The sequence below is a fragment of the Rhinopithecus roxellana genome, chromosome 12 (assembly GCF_007565055.1).
Source record: "Rhinopithecus roxellana isolate Shanxi Qingling chromosome 12, ASM756505v1, whole genome shotgun sequence".
Classification (NCBI taxonomy): domain Eukaryota; kingdom Metazoa; phylum Chordata; class Mammalia; order Primates; family Cercopithecidae; genus Rhinopithecus; species Rhinopithecus roxellana.
This window is the reverse complement of record NC_044560.1, coordinates 114,579,167-114,598,440: the sequence shown is the minus strand read 5'-3', so window position 1 is coordinate 114,598,440 and position 19,274 is coordinate 114,579,167. Positions and strand designations below refer to the sequence as shown.

General features: G+C 47.1%; 1 protein-coding gene across 1 annotated transcript; it reads right to left on the bottom strand.

The window, feature by feature from the left end:
- Positions 1-5,517: 5,517 nt before the first annotated feature.
- On the bottom strand, positions 5,518-17,854 carry LOC104675306 (putative killer cell immunoglobulin-like receptor-like protein KIR3DX1). Its single transcript, XM_010379794.2, has 9 exons — positions 17,805-17,854; positions 17,560-17,595; positions 16,629-16,907; positions 14,790-15,095; positions 13,195-13,494; positions 12,300-12,350; positions 8,913-9,038; positions 8,398-8,450; positions 5,518-8,289 (listed from the first exon to the last, which is right to left on the bottom strand). The coding sequence occupies exons 1-9, from the start codon at positions 17,836-17,838 to the stop codon at positions 8,098-8,100; spliced, it is 1,377 nt and encodes a 458-aa protein (XP_010378096.2). The 5' UTR covers positions 17,839-17,854; the 3' UTR covers positions 5,518-8,097.
- Between the last annotated feature and the right edge of the window lie 1,420 nt (positions 17,855-19,274).

Genomic DNA, 19,274 nt, shown 5'->3' with positions numbered 1-19,274 from the left:
GTGTGTGTGTAATGAGCACTGTAATTTCTAAAAATATAACTCACTGTAGGCAAGGTGTTTGAAGACTCGCTGTCATTACAAAATGTTCCCAAATCTAGTGGCTCACGCCTGTAATCCCAGCACTTTGGGAGGCCGAGACGGACAGATCATGAGATCAGGAGATCGAAACCATCTTGGCTAACACGGTGAAACCCCATCTCTACTAAAAATACAGAAAATTAGCCGGGCGTGGCGGTGGGCGCCTGTGGTCCCAGCTACTCGGGAGGCTAAGGCAGGAGAATGGCGTGAACCCGGGAGGCAGAGCTTGCAGTGAGCCGAGATCGCGGCACTGCACTCCAGCCTGGGCTACAGAGCAAGACCCCATCTAAAAAAAAAAAAAGATGTTCCCCAATCTGCCTCTAATGATTAAACTTGACTGAAGTCCTAGATTTGCACACACACATCCCTGAAGCTTAGTATCACTCAGAGTTGCAAAGAGGCACATCATGTAACCTGGGCGATTCACAGCGCATGGTGGGCCTGAGACTAAGCTCAGGTATCTAAGCAGACTTAAATTAGGAACTTTGTCCTTCTTGCACAGGAAATTATGATTTGGATGCTCAAATATTCTAAGTCAGAGAACAGGAAAGGAAAAAAATGGGAAAATCGTCATGATTTTTTTTCATTTTTTTTATAATACTTTAAGTTCTAGGGTTAAGAAAATGTGGCACATATACACCATGGAATACCATGCAGTCATGATATTTTTAAAAGTTAAAAATATCAACTCATTTTCTTTTTAAAAAATAATGCAAGCTAGTAAACCACAAAAAAGCTCAACATAAAATAAAAGCAACCATCATGACTTATATTTACTGAGTTGGTGGATAAGCAAGAATTAGGACCTGGCTCTGGGTAGCTGGGAATGGAGGTGCTGAGAAGAGAGGTGCACCTCACCCACGGTCACCCCTGTAGTGCTCTGAATCCCTGACACTCCAGACTGGACCCAGCAGAAGAGATGCTGACGGAGAATCCCTGGATCTGGATCACAGAGCAGGGTGGTGACCAGAAACAGAACAGGAGACTCATCCGTCCTCGGAAGTGATTCACATGCAGCACGTGCCCTGGCCCACGTCCACAATCCAGAAACAGTACCAGAGACTCATCTGCCAGATGAATGTCCAAGGAGCTGCTCGGGGAAAGGCGCTGAGGCTGTTCTGGGAAATATCGGGGAACCCGCCCCAAGTAGTTAACATGGGTTCTTTTCTATTTCCCTAAGCGTCTCAGCTGGTCTGAGAAATAAAGGGAAAGAGTACAAGAGAGAGAAATTTTAAAGCTGGGTGTCCGGGGGGAGACATCACATGTCAGCAGGTTCTGTGACACTCCCCAAGCCATAAAACCAGTAAGTTTTTATTCGCGATTTTCAAAAGGGGAGGGAGTGGGTCACAGAGATCACACGCTTCACAAGGTAATAAAATATCATAAAGCAAATGGAGGCAGGGTGAGATCACAGGACCACAGGACAGGGTGAAATTTAAGTTGCTAATGAAGTTTCGGGCACGCATTGTTATTGATAACATCTTATTAGGAGACAGGATTTGAGAGAAGACAACCTGTCTGATTAAAATTTATTAGATGGGAATGTCCTCGTCCTAATAAGCCTGGGAGCGCTACAGGAGACCAGGGCTTATTTCATCCCTTCGGCTTCGACCATAAAAGACAGCCGCCTCCAGCCAAGCGCGGTGGCTTAAGCCTGTAATTCCAGCACTTTGGAAGGCCGAGACAGGCGGATCACGAGGTCAGGAGATCGAGACCATCCCGGCTAACATGGTGAAACCCCGTCTCTACTAAAAAAATACAAAAACTAGCCGGGTGAGGTGGCGGGCACCTGTAGTCGCAGCTACTCAGGAGTCTGAGGCAGGAGAATGGTGTAAACTCGGGAGGCAGAGCTTGCAGTGAGCTGAGATCCAGCCACTGCACTCCATCCCGGGCGACAGAGCGAGACTCCATCTCAAAAAAAAAAAAAAGAAAAAAGACAGCCGCCTCCAAGGGGACCATTCATAGACCTACCTTCAGGGTGCATTCTCTTTCTCAGGGATGTTTCTTGCTGAGAAAAATAATTCAGCAATATTTCTCCTATTTGCCTTTGAAAGAACAGAAATATGGCTCTGTTCCGTCCGGCTCACCAGCAGTCAGAGTCCAAAGTCTTATCTCCCTTGTTCCCTCAACATTGCTGTTATCCTGTTCTTTTTTCAAGGTGCCCAGATTTCATATTGTTCAAACACACATGCTCTACAAACAATTTGTGCAGTTAACGCAATCATCACAGGGTCCTGAGGCGACATACATCCTCCTCAGTTTACAAAGAAGATGACGGGATTAAGAGATTAAAGTAAAGACAGGCATAGGAAATCACAAGGGTATGGATTGGGGAAGTGATAAGTGTCCATGAAATCTTCACAATTTATGTTCAGAGATGGCAATAAAGACAGGCGTAAGAAATTATAAAAGTATTAATCTGAGGAACTAATAAACATCCATGAAATCTTCACAATTTATGTTCTTCTGCCGCGGCATCAGCCGGTCCCTCTGTTTGGGGTCCCTGACTTCCTGCAACAGGGAAACAAGTGACATGCGTGTGCACTGCGATCTCCACGTGTGGCTCTTACGTGATGGGACAGAAGCTGATTGGTGCTGCTGCCTCAAGATTGTCAGTGCCCTCGGCTGGAGGACAAACACCAACCACACCATCCCTGGATGGACAGACAGGTATAAAGACACAGAGTATACAGGGGTTCTGCAGGAAGCATCTGCAGTTCACCTGGTTCAACAACCCCAGTTGCCCCACAGTTGAGACCAGCCTGGTTGGTATCATGCAAGTGACTAAGCCTTAAGAAATGTTGAAACTGGGCCAGGCATGGTGGCTCACGCCTGTAATCCCAGCACTTTGGGAGGCCGAGGTGGGTGGATCATAAGGTCAGGAGTTCAAGACCAGCCTGGCCAACATGGTGAAACCCCATCTCTACTTAAAAAATACAAAAATTAGCCCAGCATGGTGGCATGCACCTGTAATCCCAGCTACTCAGGAGGCTGACACAGGAGAATTGCCTGAACCCAGGAGGCAGAGGTTGCAGTGAGCTGAGATTGGGCCACTGCACTCCAGCATGGCAATAGAGCGAGACTCTGTCTCAAAAAAAAAAAAAAAAAAAAAATACAAAAGTTAAAATTGAAGCTGGAAGTCATCATTCTCAGCAAGCTAACACAGGAACAGCAAACCAAATACCACATGTTCTCACTCATAAGTGGGAGCTGAACAATGAGAACACACGGACACAGGGAGGGGAACATCACAGACCCAGGCCTGTCAGGGGGTGAGGGGAAAGGGGAGGGAGAGCATTAGGACAAATACCTAATGTATGCAGGGCTTAAAACCTGCATGACAGGTTGAAGTGTGCAGCAAACCACCATGGTACATGTACACCTATGCAACAAACCTGCACGTTCTGCACATGTATCCCAGAACTTAACGTAAAATAAATAGAGTACAACATGGGAGTTTTGAGAGAACTATTAACTTTTTGGTTATCTCAGATTTAAACCTGCCAAATGCTTGTCAAGAATTTGAAGTATTCAAAAACTGAAAGTACATACAGTAAACATAAAATCAAAAGAAAGTATAAAGGAACATGGAAAAATGGACAAACCGGTAATGTAAGTGCAAACAGGCCGGGCACGGTGGCTCACACCTGTAATCCCAGCACTTTGGGAGGCTGAGGTGGGCAAATCACGAGGTCAGGAGTTCAAGATCAGCCTGGCCAACAGTGTGAAATCCCATATCTAGTAAAAATACAAAAATTAGCCAGGCATGGTGATACACACCTGTAATCCCAGAGACTCAGGAGGCTGAGGCAGGAGAATCACTTAAACCCAGGAGGCGGAGGTTGCAATGAACTAAGATAGTGCCATTGCACTCCAGCCTGGGTGACAAGAGCAAAACTCCGTCCCCCCACCTCACAAAAAAAGTTCAAACAATTCTTGTCCCAAATAATTATGAAATTTATAATTTCTCAGGGCACGTAAAGTTTCTTGATAGAAAGGAAAATGAAGAGTAAAACCCTCTTATGCATAGAAAGTTGGTTGATTCATTTTTCCACCAGATAAATGTTGAAGTCACACTTAACTATGAAGTGTAGGAACATAGAATACTTGAATTATCTAATCAGGTCCCATTTATCATTGGTTGTAAATCACTTTTAAAAATGCTCACTATTGGCCAGGCATGGTGGCTCGTGCCTGTAATCCCAGCACTTTGTGAGGCCAAGGTGGGCAGATCACCTGAGATCAGGAGTTTGAGACCAGCCTGGCCAACATGGTGAAACCTCGTCTTTACTAAAAATACAAAAAGTAGCCAGGTGTGGTGATGGGTGCCTGTAATCTCAGTTACTTGGGAAGCTGAGGCAAGAGAATCACTTGAACCCGGGAGGTGGAGGTTGCAGTGAGCTGAGATCATGTCCCTGCACTCCAGCCTGGGCCACCGAGAGAGACTCCGAAAAAAATATATATATATTTTTACCACTCACTTTCTGTTATTTTTGAGAGGATGGTTTACATTGTGGAAGCAAAATTAAATTCATTTCTGGCTCGCATAGTTTCCCTTTAGCATCACTTGACTCTGTGGCATAACCATCCTGTGTGCAGAGGCTCAGAGAGAAGACAGGTTTTGGTCTTTTACTTTTACCCTGCTTATCAAAATGAGATTGCTGCAGGACCAACCTAGCTGTAGAATACGCACTAGGAAGTGTAGGGCCATCAGCAAATAGCCAGGCTGGGAGTGTGCCTGCCATTCACCCTCACATCCACTAACCAGCATTTGTCTCTTAGCCCACATATCCCAGACAGTGGAGGAAGCGTGATCCTCCCTTTGGCCCAGGGAGACAGAGAAACTATTTCTGGGTAACATTAGAGGATCTCTGATGTTTGCTCCATGCTCTGCTCCCTGGAAGGGTTGAGTGTCCTCCTCCCTCACCAGACCTGAGTTGCTGATACCTCCTATGGGCAGGATCCTTGGAGGATCGCTTGAGTCCCAGAGGTTAATCAGACTCAGTTCTGCCTCAAAAAGCTCACAGTCCCATCCTGGCCAACATAGTGAAACCCCATCTCTACTAAAAATGTGAAAATTAGCCAGGCGTGGTGGCACGCACCTGTAGTCCCAGCTACTCGGGAGGCTAAGGCAAGAGAATCTCTTGAACCTGGAAGGCGGAGGTTGCAGTGAGCCGAGGTCATGCCACTGCGCTCCAGCCTGGAGACAGAGTGAGACTCCATCAAAAAACAAACAAACAAACGAAAAAACCTTTGTCTTCACCTCTTTGTCGGAGTTTTGAGAGAACTACTAATTTTTTGGTTATCTCAAATTTAAACCTATCAAATACTTGTCAGGAATTTGAAGTATTCAAAAACTGAAAGTAAATACAGTAAAAATAAAATCAAAAGCAAGTATAAAGGAACATGGAAAATGGACAAACCGGAGAGTAAGTGCAGACAGGCCGGGTGTGGTGTTCTGCTTGTTCCCCACGTTTTGTAAGATAAAGACGTCTCACCATTGATGTTAAATCCAAACGCTTTACTGTTGCTTAGAAGCCCTCACATAGTAGGTAGCACAACAGGCTGACTCTAGCCAATAAGAACTTTACTGTACGTTTTAAAAGAAAAAGTGTAATTGGGGCCAGGCACGGTGGCTCACACCTGTACTCCTAACACTTTGGGAGGCCGAGGCGGGCGGATCACCTGGACTCAGGAGTTTGAGACCGGGACAACATGGTGAAACTCCAACAAAGCAACAACAACAACAAAAACCTCACAGTCCACACATGAAAGACCAGTGAGGATCAGGCAATAAAAACTCAGCCTGTTGGGCACAAACACCGTGAGTCAATCGACCTCCTCACTTCGCCTGTGAGATAAAGACGTGTGTATGAAGGTGGATGTCTGCATGGAGATGCTCAAGAAATGGAGAGAATTACCAGGTGAAGAAACAGCACGTGACAACTCCACGAGCTAACGACAGCTCGTTGCAGGCAGCAGTTTGCAAATTGCTCTGGGTAGGTGCCAATTCAAGTACAAAGAAACAGAATAAAGGCTCTGAGGAAGAGGTCATCAGAAAGCAGCTTCCAGAGCCTGTTCTGTGCAGAGAATAGATGTGTGCTTTCTCTCCATGTGAAATCAGGAGACGAGAAAAGGTGCACATGGGAGGGTGGCGTGAGCATCCGTGTGAAGAGACTACCAGCAGGCTCTGTGTGAGCAACAGGGCTGTTTATTTCACCTGGATGCAGGTGGGCTGAGTCCGAAAAGAGAGTCAGCAAAGGGTGGTGGGATTATCGTTAGTTCTTATAGGTTTGAGATGGGCGTATGAAGTACCTTCTTAAGGGCGGGGAGAATATTACAAAGTACCTTCCTAAGAGCGGGGTAGAATATATCCTATCAGTTAGGGTGGGGCAGGAACAAATCACAATGGTGGGATGTCATCAGTTAAGGCTATTTTCACTTCTTTTGTGGCTCTTCGGTTCCTTCAGGCCATCTGGATGTCTACGTGCAGGTCACAGGGGATATGATGGCTTAGCTTGGGCTCAGAGGCCTGACAGAGGTGACCTTCTCAGAGTTTGGGAGAAAATCTCTGTGGCAGAAATTTGCATGAGGATAAGAGGTGATAAGACACTCCACGAGAGAATTCTGCTTGTTCCTCGCATTCCCTGAGATAAAGACATCTCACCACTGATGTTAAATATTATCGTTTTGTTATGTTAGGTCTCTTCCAGGAGCCTGCACTGCATGAGAAAACAGCCTCTGCATCTTCAAATTTGTACCTTTAATCTAGAACAGCTAGAACTTCCTCTGACAAGGAAAACATTTGTATTCATGCTGTTCTCTCTGACAGCCAGCAGCCACACGTGGCTCTGAGAACCCAAACTGTGGCCATGTGGCTGAGGAACTGAATTTTAAACTTCATGGAATTTGATCTATTCTAAGTAAAAAAGCCATATTTGGCTAGTATACCTATGTAGCAAACCTGCGCGTTCTGCACATGTATCCCAGAACTTAAAGTAAAATAAATAAATAAGTGTACCACATGGGAGTTTTGAGAGAACTATTAATTTTTTGGTTATCTCAAATTTAAACACGTCAAATGCTTGTCAAGAATTTGAAGTATTCGAAAACTTCAAGTATTGTCAAATTTAAACACGTCAAATGCTTGTCGAGAATTTGAAGTATTCAAAAACTTCACCACATTAGATGACTCAGATACTGAATACACTTCATCTCTGCAAAATGTTACTGAGTAATCGCAAAGATATGGAATCAACCCAAATGCCCATCAATGATAGATCGGATAAAGAAAAGGTGATACATATACACCATGGAATACTACGCAGTCATTAAAAGGAATAAGAGCATATCATTTGCAGAGGCATGGATGAAGCTGGGAGACATTATGCGCACCAAACTAATGCAGGAACAGAAACTAATGCAGGAACAGCTCCCGCTTATAAGTGGGAGCTGAACAATGAGAACACAGGGACACAGGGAGGGGAGCACACTCACTGGGGCCTGTCAGAGGAGGGAAGCGGGTACGGAGAGCATTAGGGAAAAGAGCTAATGCCTGCTGGGTTTAATAGCTAGGTGAGGGGTTGATAGATGCAGCAAACCACCATGGCACACGTTTACCTATGAAATAAACCTACACCTCCTGCACACGGACCCCAGAACCTTTTTAAAACTTAAAAAAAAAAAAACCTTATTGAGGAATTTAGAGATTAAACTGGCTGAGCGTATACGTCGGCTTTCCAGAAGCAGGTCTGTAGAATTTCAGAATAAGTCAGATGATATTCATGAGATATCCAGGATGAGTGTGTGGGTATAGTCAAACCACCTTAAATGGCTAGAAGATCAAAATAGGATCGTAGAATGGCTAGTTGTCTGTTCAGCTGTGCTGGAATTTTAAGATAATCCCACAAGCATTCAGACACTGCTCTTGCCAGGTTGGAGGTGTCAAGATGGTACCAGAAGGAGGAAGAATGTCCGTGGAGAACAATCTTCCTAGAAATAGATCCAGGTCCTTGCGTATTAATGACCTCTGTGCCAAAGACTGGGGGCAGCTCTGGCCTCAGTCTGGGCTTGGTGGATGGTGACATAGATACTGGGATCCTCCGAGAGGTACTTGGGACACTGGGAGGCAGGAGTGAATCCTGTCTGTGAGAGGGCCTGGTGGTTTAACTGGGCATACATCACCTCCTGTGTCTCTTCCACTGCAGGGCCCTGAGAGGATGAAGGTGAAAAGAGGAGCACATTTAGTAACTGAAGGCAGGGGCACTGGGAATGTGAGGGGATGAAGTTGTGATGATGGGTTGGACTGGAAGAACTCACCTCTTCATCCATCCGGTGGCCTTCCATGGGCTCTGTGTTTGCTGTGGTGGTGTCTGTGGGGTGAAAAAGAAAGTCTTCCAGATCTTCACATCAGAGGCGGCAATACCAAGGCCAAAACAAGACGAGGGCGTGCCTGAGGCTGCAGCGTGATGCAGCCTCCCCCACTAAATTCAGAGAACCACCCGTCAGCAACCCCGGGGCAATCTTGACTGCCCCAGGACCACTCCCATCGATGGCCCCCATCCTTCTGCCTCTCTCATGGACCATCTCCTGCAGGTCAGTGGCCTTCCTAGAGGTGAGGTGGAGGTAGGGGAGGGGTTGCGGTGATTGGCCAGTGAAGGGAAGGAGAAGGGTTTCTCCGTCAAGAACCTCAATGGGTTTCTCCGTCAAGAACCTCAAGAGTTTCTCCGTCAAGAACCACAGATCAACCCAGAGGACGTGAACAGCCCTCTCTGTGCCCCGGTCCTATCCCCACGAGGCTCACATGATACGGTCCTCCCCTCCCTGAGACTTACAATATTTTATGTAACACCTGAAACCAATAAAAGCAGAGAGGCAAACACCAATGGAGATGATGGCTACTGAGAGTCCAATGGGGATATTCAGGTTGTTGCTGGACTGTCCTTGAGGAAGATGTGTGTCTGTCAAGAAGCAAATGATAAACCCTCTCATTGACTGTTTTGTGCCAATACATACTGAACGCATGACATGCTTTATCTGAAGCTCTTCCAAGATCCCTACACCCAAACAGTTACTTTCTCCATTTTCCATCACTTACGAAAAATTCCAAGAGAAGTGAAGACACGTGTCCAAATCAAAGGGCCGGTAAGAGAGATGCGGAGGCCGGGTGTGGGGGTTCACACCTGTAAAATCCCAGCACTCTGGGAGGGCCAAGAAGGGTGGATCACCTGAGGTCAGAAGTTCGAGACCAGCCTGACCAACATGGCAAAACCCCGTCTCTACAAAAATGCAAAAATTAGCCGGGCATGGTGGTGCGCGCCTGTGATCCCAGCTACTCAGAAGGCTGAGGCAGGAGAATCGCTTGAACCCAGGAAGTGGAGGGTGCAGTGAGCCAATATTACACCACTGCACTCCAGGCTGGGTGACAGAGCAAGACTCTATCTAAAAAAAAAAAAAAGGAGAGACCTGGAGGTCTGAACCCAGGCCTACCAGGCTCCAGTGTGCCTCCCCTCCCACTTCCTCATGAGACAAGACAATTTGCTTTTGCATGACAAAGGAAGCCCTCTGCATGTACCATAGCTGAACTCCGTTTCCCCCATCCCTCCTCAGCCCAGGACAGATGCACTTTCTGAGAATGGAGATAGAGGTGGCCAGAGGATGACTCTCATGCCGGTTTCTGAGAATTGAACTTGCTCCGAAGAATGTTGGTGCTTTTCTGAGTAATGAGTAAGAGCGGGTGGGTGGAGGATTTGGGAGAGAAAAGGGGGAGTGGGCACAGGGTATGTCACATAGGAGCACATCCTCCGTACCAGGACCCATGCTGAGGGGTGGGAGGACTTCCACATGTGTGGACACGTCTCATCCTCGCTCTCTCATCCATGATCTAGTCCTTGAAAGAGAAAGGACTGTAGCCAGCCATACTCTTGGGCTCAGTTGATGGCTCTGTTACTTCCAGACATTCAACTTGGGAAGCTTTTCTTTCTTCTCTTTCCTACTTTTTTTTTTTCATAAGGAGGGAGGCATCATTGGCCCAATATTCTATCCAAGAACTCGGATGCTTTGGCCAGGCGCTGTGGCTCATGCCTGTAATCCCAGCACTTTGGGAGGCGGAGGCAGGCTGATCACTGGAGTTCAGGAGTTCGAGACCAGCCTGACCAACATAGTGAAACCTGTCTCTACTAAAAATAAAAAAATTAGCTGGGCATGGTGGCAGGCACCTGTAGTCCCAGCTACTCGGGAGGCTAAGGCAGGAGAATCACCTGAACCTGGGAGGTGGAGGTTGCAATGAGCTGAGATCTCACCATTGTACTCCAGCCTGGGCAACAAAGCAAGACTCTGTCTCAAAAACAAAACAAAACAAAACAAAACAAAAAACCTGCATACAGTGGCTCACACCCGTAATCCCAGCACTTTGGGAGGCCAAGGCAGGCGGATCACAATGTCAAGAGATCAAGACCATCCTGGACAACATGGTGAAACCCTGTCTCTATTAAAAATACAAAAATTAGCCAGACATGGTGGTAGGTGCCTGTAATCTCAGCTACTCAGGAGCCTGAGGCAGGAGAATCACTTGAATCCAGGAGGCAGAGGTTGCAGTGGCACCAGTGCACTCCAGCCTACAGACAGAGTGAGACTCCGAGAAAAAAAAAAAAAAAAAAAAAAAAAACCTTTGTCTTCGTCTCTTTGTTGGAATAAAATCCAAACTCTTTACTGTTGCTTAGAAACCCTCACATGGTAGCACACAACAGGCTGACTCTCGTCAATAAGAACTTTACTGTACATTTTAAAATAAAAAGCGTAATTGGGGCCAGGCACGGTGGCTCACACCTGTACTCCTAACACTTTGGGAGGCCAAGGTGGGCAGATCACCTGAGCTCAGGAGTTTGAGACCAGTGTGGACAACATATTGAAACCCTGTCTATACTAAAATACAAAAAATTAGCCGGACGTGGTGGTGCACGCCTGTTAATCCCAGCTACTCGGGAGGCTGAGGCAGGAGAATTGCTTGAACCCAGGAGACAGAGGTTGCAGTGAGCCAAGATCATGCCACTGCCCTCTAGCCTGGGTGACAGAGCAAGATTCCGTCTTAAAATAAATAAATAAATAAATAATTAAGTTGTTTGTAACTTAAAGGAGAAATGCTTGAGGGGATGAATGCCTTATCCTCTATGCTATGTGTATTTCACATTTCATGCCTGTATAAAAACATCTCATGCACCTGATAAATATACACAGCTACGATGTACCCACAAACATTAAACATTTTATTTTATTTTATTTTATTTTTGAGACGAAGTCTTGCTCTGTCACCTAGGCTGGAGTGCAGTGGCCAGATCGCAGCTCACTGCAAGCTCCGCCTCCCGGGTTTACGCCATTCTCCTGCCTCAGCCTCCCGAGTAGCTGGGACTACAGGCGCCCGCCACCTCGCCCGGCTAGTTTTTTGTATTTTTTTAGTAGAGACGGGGTTTCACCGTGTTCGCCAGGATGGTCTCGATCTCCTGACCTCGTGATCCTCCCGTCTCGGCCTCCCAAAGTGCTGGGATTACAGGCTTGAGCCACCGCGCCCGGCTCATTAAACATTTTAAAAACGAGAAACCTGCACATAAGTTGGCCCCTGTCCACCTCTTTCAGCTCCACCCCCCGTCCCCCAACGTGTCAGCCTCACTGGTGCTGTGAACACACACAAGCCATTGCCATGTTGAATTTTTTTTTTTTTTTTTTGAGATGGAGTCTCATTCTGTCACCCAGGCTGGAGTGCAGTGGCATGATCTTGGCTCACTGCAAGCTCCGCCTCCCGGGTTCAAGCGATTCTCCTGCCTCCACATTCCAGCCTGGTGACAAAGCAAGACTCCATCTCAAACAACAACAACAACAAAAAGATAGACAATAAATATTTAACACGATCTTTTAAATCCTTCCCATCTTCCAGCATGTTCATGTTCACAGACCTCCCTGGCGGAATGAGAAGCATTGCTTTTCAGCAGGCGTCAGGCCACTCTGACCTCTTCCTCTCCTGTGGACAAGGCCTCAGTCCCAAAGCATCTGAAAGGCTTTACAGATCCCCGCACTGACCACAGTCTCAGATGTGGATGGGGCATCTGGGGACCTGGGAGGGGCTGCCTAGCCCAGGGTCATGGAGCTGGGAGGCGGCACGGCTTTCATTCACACAGGGGCCTTCTGTCTCTGCAGGGACTCAGACACTAGAAGAGTCATTTGCTTACCAGATTCAGCAGTGGATTCCATGAATGACAGGGGAGTACTCTTAGTGTTTTCTAGGAAAAAAAAAAAAAAGGCAGAGAAGGGGCGAGCAAGAGTCATTGATTGCACCATTAAAGTAGGATCATTTTCTTTTTCTTTTCTTTTTGAGACAGACTCTCGCTGTGTTGCCCAGGCTGGAGTGCAGTGGTGCCATCTTGTCTCACTGCACCCTCCGCCTCCCGGGTTCAAGCGATTCTCCTGCCTCAGCCTCTCGAGCAGTAGAACCATTTTCTTTGGAGGGTTGGTCCCTGCACACCCCCTACTCTGTCATCCACCTAAAGACTAATGGGGGTCCTGGGGTCTCTTCCTTGGAATCTCTGGGAGGCAACTCCTTCCCTGAGATGGGAAGGTGATAAGGAGATGCTTGGTGATGTCAACAGACATTGTCTTCCATCAGGATGATAAATATCCACGTTCCCGGGCAGGGAAATCTCCCTGAGGTGAGGGGTCAGGAGGGGCTTTGGAGAAATGGAAAAGGGTGAGAGGCTGAGGCAACCTCTGACCTCCATGAACTATATCTGGCCTCACCTCTCCCTGTGTTTGTTCTGACCTCTTTCTTCACACAGGAGGTGGCGGAGGGTGTGGAGCTGCCCCGTCTACCACCCTACACCCTCACAGCCCCGTCATGCACAGCTTCTTTTCTCCTGTGTTTTTTTTTTTTCCTGTATTTTTCTGTTTTCTTCCTGTATTTTTTATCTGTTTTTTCCCCTGTATTTTTTCCTTCTTTTTTCCTGTATTTTTCACTGTCTCATTTTATCCAGAATACCTAATACCCCCGTGTCCCCAGCGGGACGCCGCTCAGGTGTGGTTCTGTGATCTAGTGGGCACCAGAGCATGCAGCCGGCATGGACTCCTCACCTGTGACGCAAAGGTGCAGTGGGTCACTGGGGGCTGACCACACATAGGGAGAGTCATTGAAAGAACCATAGCATCTATAGGTCCCGCCAGGGACTGGCATTGCGGGGCCCACAGAAAAGTGGGCCTGGAATGCTCCACTGTGCCTCTGCCCTCCACTGAGCCACTGTCCATGAGCAACCCCGTCTCTGAACAGGTGGTACCCGTCAAATGAGATTTCAGAGCTGCAGAAGAAGGTCAACTTCTCTCCCAACCTCATCATGGGGTCCACCTGGGTGGAGAGAGAATGCTTTTTGTATTTTCCTAGGAGAAAAAGAGGTGGATTTTAGAACACACTCCTGAGTGCATGAATAAAGAAACCTCTCTCCCTCTTTTTTTTTTTTTTTTTCTGAGACAGAGTTTCACTCTTGTATCCCAGGCTGGAGTGCAGTGGTGTGATCTCAGCTCACTGCAACCTCAGCATCCTGGGTTCAAGTGATTCTCCTGCCTCAGCCTCCTGAGCGGCTGGGATTACAGGCATGCACCACCATACCTACTAATTTTTGTATTTTTAGTAGAGACAGGGTTTCGCCATGTTGGTCAGGCTGGTCTCGAACTCCTGATCTTGTGATCCACCCACCTCAGCCTCCCAAAGTGCTGGGATTATAGGCGTGAGCCACCGCACCCGGCCTCCTTGTTCTTATCTTGGCAGCAGATTCTGAATGTCAGCTGTTGCCTCTGTCAATCTCATGCTCCTCTCTAGGGTCCTGAGTCAGCCTATGTCTGTGTCTTTTTACTTTGCCTGCATTTCATTGATTCTCCATTGATTCTCCACTCTCCCTATGTGTGGTCAGCCCCCAGTGACCCACTGCACCTTTGCGTCACAGCTGCGGAGTCCATGCCTGCTGCATGCTCTGGTGCCCACTAGATCACAGAGCCACACCTGAGGGGCGTCCCGCTGGGGACACGGGGGTATTAGGTATTCTGGATAAAATGAAACAGTGAAAAATACACACAGGAAAAAAGAAGCTGCGCATGACGGGGCTGTGAGGGTGTAGGGTGGTAGACGGGGCAGCTCCACACCCTCCACCACCTCCTGTGTGAAGAAAGAGGTCAGAACAAACCCGGGGGAGGTGAGGCCAGATGTAGTCGCTGTGATTGTGTCCCTGTGGCTTACTGCCCCTAGAAGCCATATGAGATGTAGGTTTCTCCTGGAAAATGGAAATTACTCTGTGCTTTGAGAACCTTCAGAAAACACAGTGCTGGCCTTGGGTTCCCTGACATGGGGCTATGGGGTTATGAGTCTCACTATTTTTCAATTGTGTGTTGAAAAATATAAGAATCTCGGGAGGATCAGAAGGAACCTCACAGGCTCCTGCAGGGAGGGACTGGCTGTACTCCCAAGCCCAAGGAGTTAGACGTGACTACTTGTTGGGGAGAGTGGGAGTGACCCCTCCTCCCTCTTTAGGTGGTAAGACATATTAAACCCCTTTGCTGAGCCCTTCCTCACAGTCCCTCTGTTCCTTTATTTCTCTTCCTCTACTGAGGTTTGATTAACAACCCCATTACATGAAGCTCCCAGGGCGCCAACGGACCACGGATGGTCCAGCCACACTCACCTGTGATCACAATGTCCAGTGGGTCACTGGGAGCCGACCACTCATAGGGGGAGCGATTGAAAGAACCACAGCATCTGTAGGTTCCTGCATGGGCAGGCGTTATAGGACCCATGGAAAAGACAGCCTGGACATAGTGGCTCCCAGCCTCCATCCCCTCGTCAAGCTGCTGAGAGTGCTGCTTGTGCTCCTCTTTGTATAAGACAAACGCATCAAAGGCCAGTGGTGAGCAACAGCGCAGGCTCACCCTGGCTCCTGTGTGCACCAGGGAGCTTGGGTGTGCCGAGATGGAGGGTTTTGTGAACAAGCCTGAGAGCAAAGATGGAGGAGTTCACATGAGTCTCCTTCCTCACCCCTCGCCTGAGACCTCAGGGTGAAGCTCTCCCTCGTCACCCCCAAAGCCCGTCAGCATCCTGTTGGTGTGCGTGCATTGTGCGTGCATGTTCTCTCTGCGCAGATCCCCATTGTCTGACTTGAAGCCATAGGAGATGTGTGGTTCTCCTGGAAAATGGGAATTACTCTGTGCTTTGAGAACCTTCAGAAAACACAGTGCTGGACTTAGGTTTCCTGGCATGGGACTGTGAGGTTGTGAGGCTACTATTCAATTCTGCATATTGAAAAATACAAGAATCTCTGGAGGCTCAGAAGAAACCTCACAGGCTCACACTGAAGGAAACAACTGGTTTTGCCCCAAAATCCAAGAGGTTATACGTGACTACTGATTGGGGAGGATGGAAGTGACTCCTTTTCCCTATTTGGGCAGAAGGACATGGTAAACTCCTTTGCCGGGCAGCCCTTCACAGTTGCAGTCTCCACTCACATCATCCAGGAGCCTGCATCTCCCTGCCTCACCCCGACCTGCTTTCCCCGCCTTCTTGGTGGACCCAACCTCTTCTCTGTTCCTTCAGAGCTCCTTGAATGTGAGACCGCCAAATTAAAATACACGCATTGTCAATGTTGTAAAGTGGTTATACAGTAACACTGAAATGTTGGTTCTGTTATTTTCAAAGTTGCAAATTAATGACTTGCACATGGAGAACTATGTTCACGTTCTTCCATTTTTCTCCCATGCTTCAAGAAGTTAACAACAAAAACTGATTTTGCATTATTAACACAGAACCAACCGTGCCAATCCTAATTCTTGATGTCTTCTCTGAAATCCTTCCTTGACCCATGGTTCGAGACACAGATCTCTATCTTTCTCTTCTGGAAAACTCTACTCTCTCTTTTTGTGTATATTTACATACATATGCAAAATCTGAGTAACTCCACACCCTCCCTTCCCTGCTTTACAGGATGAGCAGGGGCGACTCCACAGGATGAGTCTCTAACTCCCCGTAAGACACTCTGCACATCCATGAGCGAGAAGGGATGAGTGTCAGGAGACCGGGAAGGAGGACGAGAGGAATGGGTGCATTTCCCAGTCCATGTCCCAGTGAGTCACTGGACTCATCTCACAAGGAAAGTGTCACTTCCCCAAAGCTCTGGCTCCTTCAAGACAGGGTAATGACTTCCCTGAGGGAAACACTGGTTCTGGGGTCAGGCAACATGGCTCCTCCCTGGACCCATCCTGCTGGAGTTGGTACCAGCACCTTGTGTCTGCTACTCCCCAGGCAGATTCTCCCGCTGCTCGGCCTCGGCTTCCTCCCTCCTCCTCCTCCACCTGCGTACCTGATTCCTCACAGGAAATGCCCTCTCTTTAAATTCTCAGGACGGCTTCTGTGTCCACAGTTACTGCATGACTAGCAATCCTACAATGACTCTCTGGCTTCACTGGGTGTGGACTCTGGGGAGGGCCATGTGGACACCAGGTGGACGTGGGGTGGACTGGATTTCTCCTACCTGTGACAATGATGTTCAGGGATTTGCTCTCAGCTGACTGCTTTGAGTTGTGCTTGTAAATTCCAGCACATTTGTAGGACCCTGCGTGTCCTGGGGTCACAGCGTTGATGGTGACGTGGTTGGAAAAGCCAGTGTACGACGTACGGGTTTGGCTCCCAGTTGTTTGGAATATTGTGAACATGACAAACTGAAAACGGGAATGACAGGAGAGAGTCACACGTCCTCCTAGGGGAACCAGAGGGCTTGGCCAGGCTGACAGGGAGAATTCGTCCTGAGCACCTGGAAGAGAAGGAGGCACAACCTAGAGAGGGAAATGTGGAGTCTGCTCTCTCCCACTGTCCCTGCGGGCTTTTCCTTCTTCACATTGTTCTGATTTGCCGCGTAACATGGGGTCCCCTGATGCCCTGGGATACCTGGTAGTGAGCCAGGGACACAGCCCACCCCAGAGTGGACATGGAAGGTCTCCCCAGAACAGCACTCTACTAAGCATGATGATACAATATTGAGCCAAGTTGCTCCTAGTTCTCATCTACAACAAGAAATCTGTGCATGGAGGAGAAGGAGGAAATCTACCAGATTCAAGCAATACAAAAAACATATCAACTCATTTAACAATTCCCAACACAAGTGCCCGACATGAGTCCCCCGCCTCCCAACAGAGAGTACTCCTACCCACCCCTAGACACGCCGGATTCTGAGCATCGCAGGCTCCTTCAGAAGACTGGATGAGCCTGAGAGGCTGCCTATGGAGGGTTTCTAGAACAAAATGGAAATTGGGGTCTCCAGAGGACCCCCTTCCTGTGATCCCAGTGCTCAATGCAAAGCCTTCCCCATGTCGTCTGCATCAGCCTGACTTCGTGTCCTCCCTCCCTGCCTGGAGAATCATTTGTGTTTGGCCAACACAGCATCCTAGGACTGAGATAGGACTCACCCGCATGTGTGCAGATCTTCTGGTTCAGACAGAATCCTGGGCAAAAAGAAAAAAGAGAGAGAGAGAGAGAGAGCTTGTCTTCACGTGAATCCTGCCCTCCTTGTAACTGGGTTTGTCTGCTCAGCCTGGATTCAGAGGGTGGATGAGCCTGTTTCCCACTCACAGCCCCAGGTTGTGGAGAGGCCAGGTCTTCAAGAGAGCATTTTCCATCCCAACCCTGTCCGCCTTTCCCTTCCAGGACTTACCCAGACACAGGAGGGTGATGAGTTTGGGGGCCATGGTGTCACTTCTATTGGGCAGGACACAGGGGTTGAGCTAGATTGGAAAATGAACAGGATGTGGTAACCATGGTTCCAGTTTCAGTTTGCAGAGTTTAGAGGGTGACCACCGCACAGGAAGATGACCAGCTCTCACGGTAAACATAGCGGGTGACGCAGGAAACTTGCAGATGGTATTTTTGGTTCAAGAGCCCCTAACAAAGGCCTGCCTTGAACCTCAGCACCGACCAATCGATAACGTCTAAATTTCAAATTCAATTTTTCTATATGCAAAATTGTAGAATGATATCTTAATATCTTATTGCCTTTTTTGAGAACTATGCATGATTCGGTTTCTGTGATGCAACGTGCTCCTGCCAAATTAAAATAGACGCATTGTCAATGTTGTAAAACGGTTGTACAGTAAAACTGAAATGTTTATCCTGTTGTTTTCAAAGTTGCAAATTAATTACTTGCAAATTGAGAACGATTTTCAAGTTCTTCAATTTTTCTCCTATGCTTCAAGAAGTTAACAAGAAAAATTGATTTTGCATTATTAACACAGAAGCGAGTGTGAAAATCCTCATTCTTGATGTTTTCTCTGAAATCCTTCCTCGACTCACAGTTCAAGACACAGATCTCTATCTTTCTCTTCCAGAAAACTCTACTCTCTCTCTATGTGTGTGTATTTACATACATATATAAACTGTGAATAACACAAACATATGTGCATATAATGTGCACAAACATATGTGCATATAATGCTCCCCAAAAGCCAATTCATATTATTAAAAAATTAGTAAGATTAGCAAGGAAAAAAGCCCTGTGAAATCCACACTGAAAAAAAACAACATATTCACGAAAATAGTATCAACTCAGAATTTTGGATCTTTTCTGTGTCATTTTTGTAAATATGTGTCTTCCATATCATAGCTATCATCTGGTAATATTTGTGTGTGTGTATGTATGTACATTTTTACATTTTAAATATAGCACAAAAGGATAGTTTGTTTTGTGTTTTTGATTGTAAAATGATACCGCTATGCTCCTAATGCTCTGCATAGCTCTTGTTTATTCACCAACAGACAGACTGCAGTAAATCACTTGCATATTCCTCAATGTATTTGTCCCTTTGGGCTGATATGATGTATGTTTTCACCAGGCATTTTGTTTTTTGGAGCATTATTGGCCAGAGCATTCTTTCCTGTGTGTCCTGGGTTTTACGAGTGAGTTTCCCTGAGTACACACCCCAGGGTGGGACTACACACATGGGGACTGCCAAGGTAAAAATAAACTGACAAGAACACATTTTTTCCAGAGCGATGACCTCAAAACTGCCAGCAACAGTTGTCAGATTCTGGTGTTTTTTCCACTTCTCAGAAAATATCTGATTACAGATGACAGAGGATGAACTTGATGTTAACATTTACTTAAGTATATTCTATGATAGAAAAATAT